The following is a 9,873-nucleotide window of genomic DNA, read 5'->3' as shown; positions in this document are numbered from 1 at the left end:
AGATTTCTCTGTGGGGGCATTTGTAGCCTTGGTGCCTTGCCTGGGTCTAGAGTATTGAATGAGTGAATGAAGGGCTCCAAAAGGAAAGAGTGGGATAGGCTGGGGGCAATGGCTCGTGCCTGTAACCCAGCATTTGGAGAAGCTGGGCTGAGGTGGGAGGCTGCTTGAGCCCAGGAGTTGGAGACCAGCCTGGGCAACATAGTGAGACCCCGTCACTATAAAAAACTTAAAAAATTAGCTGAGTATGATGTCTCATAGCTGTGGTCCTCTACTTGGGAGGCTGAGGTGGGAGAATCACCTGAGCCCAGGAGGTCAAAGCTGCAGTGAGCTATGATTGGGCCACTGCACTCCAGCCTGGGTGACAGAGACCCTGTCTCAAAAGAAAAAGAAAAGAAGAAAGAAAAAAAGGGAAGGAAGGGAAGGAAAGGAAGGAAGGGAGCAAGGGAGGGAGGGAGGAAGGAAGGAAGGAAGGGAGAGAGAAAAAGAGAGAAAGAAAGAGAAAGAAGGGAAGAGAGAAAGAGGAAAGAAAGAAGGAAGGGAGGGAGGGAGGGAAGAAAGGAGAGAGGGACAGGGAAGGAAGGAGAGAGAGGGGATCAGGGATTCGGGGATTGATCTCAAGTGGTCTTCAGTTAAGGAGAGTATGAGGACCTTTAATCTAAGGGCTTAAGAATCATCAGTCCTGGCATAGTGGCTCACAGGGTGCTTTGGGAGGTCGAGGCAGATGGATTGCTTGAGGCCAGGAGTTCAAGACCAGCCTGGTCAACATAGCAAGACCCTGTCTCTATAAAAAGTAAAAAAAGAAAAGAAAAAAAAAAATAGGTGGGCATGGTGGTACTTGGGAGGCAGAGGCAGAAGGGTCACTAGAGCATAGGAAGTGGAAGTTGCAGTGAGCTATGATTGTGCCACTGCACTCCAGCCTGGGCGATAGAGCAAGACCCCATCTCAAAACAGAAACATGTATATTATATATAATACTCATGTATTTTATCTATGTATGTATGTATCTATCTCACACGTTAGGGTTGGGGGCCTGAGTGGTTGGGCTGGGGAAAATGCTGAGGTCATCCGTCCCTTTCTCCAGTGGCCCAGGCTCAAAACTTTCCAGCTGGGCATTTCAGGGGTCTCCTGTACCTCCGATGGAGGAAAAGCGGCTGCCTGCAGCACCGCGGGGCGTCGGGGCCCAGCCCTCCGGAGGGCCCGCCAGCTCAGCCAGCCCAGGCCTTGCCCCCGACCCCGACCTGGCGCGCGCCGCGTGGGCTGCGCTGGGCGGGACCGGCGGGCGCGGCGCGCGGGGGGCTGGGAGGCTCCGCTCCGCGCCGGCGCGATCTGGCCCGGGTTTCCGCGCCCGCCCCGCGCCCCGGCCTCCCCGCCCCCCGCGCCGCTGCCGCTGCTGCCGCCGCCGGAGGCCGCTCGGAGCCGCGCGAACATGGCCGAAGTCGGCGAGGACAGCGGCGCCCGCGCCCTGCTGGCGCTACGCTCGGCGCCCTGCAGCCCCGTGCTGTGCGCTGCGGCCGCCGCCGCCGCCTTCCCCGCGGCCGCGCCCCCGCCGGCCCCCGCGCAGCCCCAGCCCCCGCCCGGGCCGCCGCCACCGCCGCCGCCGCCGCCGCCGCTGCCGCTGCCTCAGAGCGCGATCGCGGGCGCGGGCTCCTCTGCCGGCTCCTCCGGGGGCTCCTCCGGGGGCTCCGGGGACGCAGCGGGCTCTGGGGGCGTCGGGGACGAGGGCGCGGCGCCCGCCCTAGTGGCTGCGGCGGCCGCCTCGGTGCGGCAGAGCCCGGGGCCGGCGCTGGCGCGGCTGGAGGGCCGCGAGTTCGAGTTCCTCATGCGCCAGCCCAGCGTCACCATCGGCCGCAACTCCTCGCAGGGCTCAGTGGACCTGAGCATGGGCCTGTCCAGCTTCATCTCGCGGCGCCACCTGCAGCTCAGCTTCCAGGAGCCGCACTTCTACCTGCGCTGTCTCGGCAAGAACGGCGTCTTCGTGGACGGGGCCTTCCAGCGGCGCGGCGCGCCCGCCCTGCAGCTGCCTAAGCAGTGAGTGGCCCCCGCGATCCCCGACACCCGCACCCGGGGCTCACCCCCGACCTCGATCTCTGCGGCCCTCCCCAGCTTGAACCCCTCCCCGCCCCCGTAACCCCCGACCGGCCTGGACTCCGTGCTCAACCCCGACCCCGGCCTCCTGCGCCTCTGGGGTCACCACGACCCCGATTCTTGCGGCCCTGGCCTGAGGTTCCCCCTCCACTTTCCCGGGCCTGGACCCTCTGGTCGCCCCCAACCCCCACCGACCTAGACCCCCGGGGGTCAACTCGGACCTCCTGTCTAATGGACCCCTGTGGTCACCACCGACCCCACTCCCTGCAGCCGGGACTTGGGGATCCTGGTCGCCTCCCACCTCAACCGGCCTGGATTCTGGGTTCAACCCTGGCCCATATCTCGCGGGCGCTGGGGTCACGCCTGACCTCAACTCCCACTGGCCTGGGCTCCTGGAGCTACCCCTACCCCAACCCCAACTGGTTGGGCCTCTGAGGTCACCCCTGACCCAGATCCCTGCTGCCCCCCCTCCCACCGGCCTGGACTCTGGGTCATTCTGAACCCCCAACGGCCTGGATCCCTGGGGTCATCTTCATCCCCACGCAGTCTAAACACCCGAGGTCAACCACAACCCCCACTTCCTAGGCACCCCAGGGTCACCTCTGACTGCTAACCCCACAAGCCTGGGCTTGAAGGGCCACTCCCACTCCTGTTCTACCCAGCTGAATCAGTGAGGTCACCCTGGACCCCCACGGGCTTGGACTTTAGGGTCACCACAGCCTGGCCTGTTTCTCAGGACCACCCTCTACCTCCACCAGCCAGAGCCTCGAGTCACCCTAGTGCCTATCCCTGCTGCTCTGGAACCCAGTGGCCATCCTGACCCTGTCTGGCCTGCCCTGGGCCACCCCTACCCCATCCAGTCTGGGTCCTGAGGACCCCAGTGCAGTCACACGGGAGGGTGAGAGAGTTTTACTCTGGGAAGTGTGAGGTCCCCAGGAGCTTGGACTGTGCTGAAGGGGCAGAGGCCTGGTGGGGAGGGGCCAGGACACGAATCCCGGGCCTCAGTTTACCTCACCAGTGAGTACTCCTCAGAGGGAGTAGCGGGACCCCGAGCTCCAATTAGATTCCCCCGGGCCCGAGGTCACCGGGGACAGAGAGACCCAGCTGGGCCTGGATGGCTGCCCAGGCCTGTCGTGCCTTTTCTCAGCATCCCAGGGTCACCTCCCACCCATTCCGCTTCCCTCCTTTCCAGCACCCCACCCTCTGCTCTGCCCCGACCTCAAGGTCTGTTGATCAGGAGAAAGCCTGTTTAATTACTCATTTCCTCTGGAGCCACTTTCTTTTTCTATTTAGTGATTGCCTGTAACTCATCACCCATGTTTATATTTCTTCAATGTGTTTCTTGTTCAAGGGTTGTCTGACTGTCTAATTACTCCCTTTTATAAGCGCCTTGAATGGGGTCGGGGGCGGGGGGGAGATTTTTGCTGGGATAATTTCTAGGGCCCAAAGTTTGTATCTGTAAACTTACAAACCTGTGTCTGTTTGGTTACAAATATGACATTGAATAATTTGAAATGCAACATCAACAATGACTCACTCCCACTTAGGGGTAAGAGGGGAAGTATACCTTCATTTTCCAACCATGCTGAAAGGTGTGCATTTTGGTAGAATCAGAACTCGGGAGATAACAAAGTTGTTCTTTGCCTCAGTTATTACTCTGCTCTCTCTTTTCCATAACCTACACACTCTCTCCATTTGGGGCCATTAATGCATTTCCTGGCCTGTCTCCCCTCTGGTAAGAAAATGTCAGGTGGGCTCCCCCAGGACCCCCTTAGAGCCGTGCTTTACAAATGCACCTTTATATAATTCAGGTTCTCTGAGTGCTTCCTTTAAACAGTCTTGTTTTCAATTTCCCGTCCCAGCCGTGGAAACAGGTACACTCCCGAGTCAGACCCAGCTTTAGTGAATCTTGAAGGAGGCTTTCACAGTATTTTTTTTCTAGCTCAAGGGGAAAAAATTTCGACCTGAGCTCGTCACTGAATAGGCCAGTAACAAGTCTGTTATTTACGAAATGTTATCAGTGTATACAGTCCCTGCACATTTATGCTCCAGGGAGCTCATGTTCTTAGTGGGTACATTACAGAGCATCGTGGCAGAGCTGTCAGGCTAAACAGATGCCCGCTTGCTGACCTGGTGCATTAGATGTGCGTGAAGTGCTCAGCCCACTGTGCCTGTCTGTTTTTATTTGACTTCACCTGCACGTGTGAGCAGTATCTATGTAGGCAGCAACGTAAAATTTACAAGAACAGAGCAGATGCGCAGAAGGAAAACATTAAATGGATGTCCATGTCCACCCGCCTAGAGAAGAGCTCTTTGCTGCTGCTTTCTGTTGTTGTTGTTGTTGTTGTTTTGAGATGAAGTCTCTTCTGTTACCCAGGCTAGAGTGCAGTGGCGGGATCTTATCTCACTGCAACCTCTACCTTTGAGGTGCCAGCCATTCTTGTGCCTCAGCCTCCTAAGTAGCTGAGATTACAGGCATACTCCACCACTCGGCTAATTTTTGTATATTTTAGTAGACACGGGGTTTCACCATGTTGGCCAAGCTGGTCGCAAACTCCTGACCTCAAGTGATCTACGTGCCTCAGCCTCCCAAAGTGCTGGGATTACAGGCGTGAGCCAACTCGCCCGACCATAAAGCTGTTTGCTTCTGAAAGCTGCCAAAGTCTGTCAACAAAAATATTTAGCAGTTTAAGCAGTTTTGTTTTTTTTTTGAGACGGAGTCTTGCTCTGTCGCCCAGGCTGGAGCACAGTGGCGCGATCTCAGCTCACTGCAAACTCTGCCTCCTGGGTTCAAGCAATTCTTCTGTCTCAGCCTCCTGAGTAGCTGGGACTACAGACACGTGCCACCACGCCTGGCTAACTTTTTGTACTTTAGTAGAAACGAGGTTTCACCATGTTAGCCAGGATAGTCTCAATCTCCTGACCTTGTGATCCTCCTGCCTCGGCCTCCCAAAGTGCTGGGATTATAGGCATGAGCCAACTCACCTGGTCATAAAGCTGTTTGTTTCTGAAAGCTGTGAAAATCTCAACAAAAAATGTTTGCAGTTCAAGCAGTTTCACTTTTTTTTTTTTTAATGTAACGGGAGTCTTGCTGTCTCCCAGGCTGAAGCGCAGTGGCTCGATCTCGGCTAACTGCAAACTCTGCCTCCTGGGTTCAAGCAATTCTGCCTTAGCCTCCCAAGGAGCTGGGACTATAGGCACGCCTGGCTAATTTTTTGTATTTTTAGTAGAGATGGGGTTTCACCGTGTTAGCCAGGATGGTCTGGATCTCCTGACCCTGTGATCCACCTGCCTCAGCCTCCCTAAGTGCTGGGATTACAGGCATGAGCCACCACCTCACATTTTTTTCTTTTAATTTTAGAAAACTTAACGCCTAACTAGTCACATAGGTAGAGTAGGCTGTCATAAACTTCTTTTTAGTTAAAGATTCCTAAGCCTGGCCAGGTGCAGTGGCCCATGCCTGTAATCCCAGCACTTTGGGAGGCCAAGGTGGGTGGATCACTTGAGGTCAGGAATTCAAGACCACCCTGGCCAATATGGCAAAACTCTATTTCTACAAAAAATACAAAAATTAGCTGGGCATGGCTCACGCCTGTAGCCCAGCTACTTGGGAGACTGAGGCAGGAGACTCCCTTGGACCCGAGAGGTAGAGGTTTCAGTGAGCTAAGATCATGCTGCTGCATTGCAGCCTGAGTGACAGAGCAAGACTCTTGTCTCAAACAAACAAAGACAAACAAACAAAAAAACCACAATTCTTAACCCTGTTACATTGGAAGTCATTAAGAAATTTTAAGGAATTCAGAGCAAGGAAGTTAGATGCATAAGTTTTTGTCACCCCTGAGTGGGAAATTCATCACCGAATGTCAAGAATTACTGTATCTGTTTTCTCTTGGGCTTTGGTACCTCTATTGCCATTGCTATTGAAAGTTGTGAATTTCTTTACTGTAAACTGCAAATTCTCTTGCTGCGTTGAAGTGCGATTGCCTTGAGCATGCTTGGATTTGGTGGGAAGTCCATGTCGTGTTGGTGCTCACACCATTTTCCAAAGCTATGTCGTCCCAGGCCGCCCGCTTCACCTTGGATCAGGTGCATGTAACACACACTCTCTGTGTGTGTTACCCTTCCCATCCAGGAAGGATACCAGAATTCACCCCTATTTGTTACTGGAAGTATGTAATTCCAAATCTTCAATATTCTTAATTATTGGCGGGAGAGAAAAATGGCTTGTGACCCAGCTTAGAGCTGATCTTGGTCCACTGGGTATCTGACGCTGTGTGTGGTGGGTGAGCATGTCACCAGAGCTCCCAGGCACAGGAGAGTGTGCGTGGATTCTGATTCAGGCTTGCTTGGTGTTGACTTGGAGGCCCTGCCTGGGTCTCCATGGTAGCGTATCTTCTAAACCATAAGCTCCCTGTGGCTGGGGCCAAGAATTTAGGATCTTTCCCCAGAGACCTCGTGCAGGCACTGGCTGGCATTAGGTACACGACAACTGAGTTCTGTTTGTCAAGTGAACAAATTAAGGCACTAATGAATTTTCAGCTTCCATAGAAGAAAAATAACATCATTGATTTAGCCTGGTGTCCTAAAAGGACCGGTGAGCCTGTCGTGGGGGAATTCAGACAGCCTTCTTCCATTATGGGGAGAGGGGTGTGAGGTGTGTGTGCACATGTGTGTGTGCTGTCATCCTTGATGCTACTTAATTTTTTTTTACATAGTGAATGTACCAATTGAATTCTTGTTTTGTTTTTGTTTTGAGACAGAGTCTCACTCTTTCATCCAGGCTGGAGTGCAGGGGCGGGATCTCGGCTCACTGCAACCTCTGCTTCCCGAGTTCAAGCGATTCTACTGCCTCAGTCTCCCAAGTAACTGGGATTACAAGTGTGTACCATCACGCCTGGCTAATTTTTGTATTTTGTTTTTTTTTAGTAGAGACAGGGTTTCACCATGTTAGCCAGGCTGGTCTCAAACTCCTGACCTTAGGATCCACTGCCTTGGCCTCCCAAAATGCTGGGATTACAGGCGTGAGCCACGGCACCCTGCCAATTTTGGCCTGATGCCACTTACTTTTGAATTTGAATTACCCAATTCAAAATTCAAAAACTATGCTTTATTCATGAACCTAAGAGACCCCGACCATATCCCATACTTGCTCTCCCCTCTTTTTCTGCAGCCTTTTCCCCAGTGTTTTTATAGTAAATGTAGATTACTTGAATAATTACAGTGAGAACAAGACTTGTTTGTGATAACTTTCAGTGGCAAGATTCATATGGGCATCTTTTTTTCTTTATACTTTTATGTGTTTTCCATATTGTCTGCAGTGAACATGGTTACTTTTTAAAATTATTTTTGAATTTTGTAGAGACAGGTTTTGCCATATTTCCCAGCTTAGTCTGGAACTCCTGGCCTCAAACGATCCTCTCACCTTGGCCTCCTAAAGTGTTGGAATTACAGGCATGAGCCACCATGCCCAGCTGCTTTTTTTTGAGACAGAGTCTTACTCTGTTGCCCAGGCTGGAGTACAGTGGCAGGATCTCAGCTCACTGCAACCTCCATCTCCCAGGTTCAAGTGATTCTCCTCCTCAGGCTCCCAAGTAGCTGAGATTACAGGCTCATGCCACCACACCCAGCTAATTCTTTGTATTTTTAGTAGAGATGGGGTTTCGCCTTGTTAGCCAGGATGGTCTCGATCTCCTGATCTCGTGATCCACCTGCCTCTGCCTCCCAAAGTGCTGGCATTACAGCTTTGAGCCACCGTGCCTGGCCACCCGGCTGCTTTTTAAAAACACACTTTTTTATCATGCTCAATTTCAAACATAGAGTAATGAGCTTCCTTCCATGTGCCTGTTGCCAGCGTCAGTAGCTATCTAGCTATCGTCTGGTGGCCAGGCTTGTGTTATCTTTACCCCCATTCACCTTTCCCCCTCGTCCCAGTTATTTGGAAGCAAATCACAGATGTCATCTTTCTCTGTCTGTAAATATTTCAACCAAAATTTCTAGAAGATAATTCTTTTTTAAAAAAAAAACTTAACCACAATGTCATTATCACACCTAAAAAATGAATAATAATTTCTTACTGTCCTCAATCAGCCCGCAGGTTTCTCTTACTGTCTGCATGATTATTTATTTCTTTCTTTTTTTTTTGAAACGGAGTCTCGCTTTGTCGCTCAGGCTGGAGTACAGTGGTGTGATCTCAGCTCACTGCAACCTCCGCTTTCCGGGTTCAAGTGATTCTCCTGCCTCAGCCTCCTGAGTAGCTGGGAGTACAGGCATGCCTCATCACACCTGGCTAATTTTTGTATTTTTAGTAGAGACGGGGTTTCACCATGTTGGCCAGGCTGGTCTCCAACTCCTGACCTCCAGTGATCTGCCCGCCTCAGCCTCTCAAAAAGTGCTGGGATTACAGGTGTGAGCCACTGCATCCAGCGCCCCCTGCTTTTTTTCTCATGAGGTCATTTGTCCTGTGTAGTTCCCCACACCTGACTTTACAGATTGGATTCTGGCAGCGTCCATTCACTATGTCCCTCCCCCTTGTCATTTCTGTAAATTGGTTACTAGACCCGGGGATTTGATCAGACTCAGGTGTTTTGTTTTGCTTTGTTTTGCTTTTCTGCCAGAATTGCCTTATAGGCGGTGGTGTGTACAGAGGTGAAAATGTCTGGATGTCCCCCATTTGTAACATTAGCAGCTTTCGGTGGTCATTGCCTGGGTCCCTTAATTTGTTCTCACCTGTACTTTTTTTATTTTTCGAGACAGAGTTTCACTCTTGTTGCCAAGGCTGGAGTGCAGTGGCACAATCTCAGCTCACTGCAACCTCTGCCTCCCAAGTTCAAACAATTCTCCTCCCTCAGCCTCCAGAGTAAGTAACTGGGATTACAGGTGTCCACCACCACGCCTGGCTAATTTTTGTATTTTTTGTAGAGAGGGGGTTTTGCCATGTTGCCCAGGCCAGTGTTGAACTCCTGACCTCAGGCGATCTGCCCACCTCCGCCTCCCAAAGTGCTGGGATTGCAGACATGAGCCACTGCACCCAGCCACCTGTACTTTTTTGTGGTTCATTTTGGCTGCCAGCTTTGGATACCTGGCCGGGTTGCCGTGCTCCACCTGCTGAGAGGCGTAGTGTGAATGGCAGGTGTTATGGATCACAGCCTCTGCACATGTGCCATGAGAAGAAGTAATTAATTGTAACCACCAAAGCATTTTACTACATAAATGTTTTAGTCCCTTTAAAAACATCCGGAGATCGTTTTGTAGTTCATGAGCATGATGATTGGGTGTTTTCACGCTGTGTGTGAAATGTGCCACCCTGGAACGTTGTTACGACGTCGGCACGTTACCTGTCTGACCTGAAAAATTAATTAATAAATAAAACATACAGAAGCCTGTTTCTCATGGCTATTTCCAACTGGTCACTTGAAGAATATCGAATTAATTTTATACATTGTATAACCATCATACAATTCGTTATAGATTGACATGACATTATCTTGAAATTAACTGGAAAGTCACCCAGACATAGGGAAGTCAGTAAGCTTGTGCCCAACGTCCCACTATCTGGCATCAAGGGACGGTCACGGCATTCCTCTTCTCCTGGGGTTTTTCCACCCTTGTCACTGCCCTCCCCCATCCCCTTAGGTGACCCAGTGCCTGTGTCATGCTTGGCTTTGCACTTGGGACAAGAGAAGGTGTCAGATCAGTCTCTTTCCAGCGGGTAGATGTGAAAATTTGGGTGTTGCTGTCTTCTCCACATGGAGGATCAACCTGCAGTGAGAAAGGCAGGGAAGGGCTGTG

The 9,873-nt window shown here is 51.8% G+C and overlaps 1 protein-coding gene and 1 non-coding gene across 2 annotated transcripts in view; both read left to right on the top strand.

Moving 5' to 3' along the window:
- The first annotated feature begins 1,426 nt into the window (after nt 1-1,426).
- FOXK1 (forkhead box K1) overlaps nt 1,427-9,873 on the top strand; it is an 86,137-nt gene continuing 77,690 nt past the window's right edge. Inside the window, exon 1 of the mRNA XM_021675981.2 lies at nt 1,427-2,028. Coding sequence (XP_021531656.2) covers nt 1,427-2,028 — 602 coding nt within the window. The remainder of the gene's footprint in view (nt 2,029-9,873) is intronic.
- On the top strand, nt 9,325-9,429 carry LOC135275140 (small nucleolar RNA U13). Its single transcript, XR_010342854.1, has one exon. It is a non-coding gene; the product is annotated as a small nucleolar RNA U13 (small nucleolar RNA).

This window comes from Aotus nancymaae, unplaced genomic scaffold (assembly GCF_030222135.1).
Source record: "Aotus nancymaae isolate 86718 unplaced genomic scaffold, 86718_ANA_hifiasm-v0.15.2.pri h1tg000015l_0, whole genome shotgun sequence".
NCBI lineage: Eukaryota > Metazoa > Chordata > Mammalia > Primates > Aotidae > Aotus > Aotus nancymaae.
This window is presented reverse-complemented; position numbering and strand designations above follow the sequence as displayed.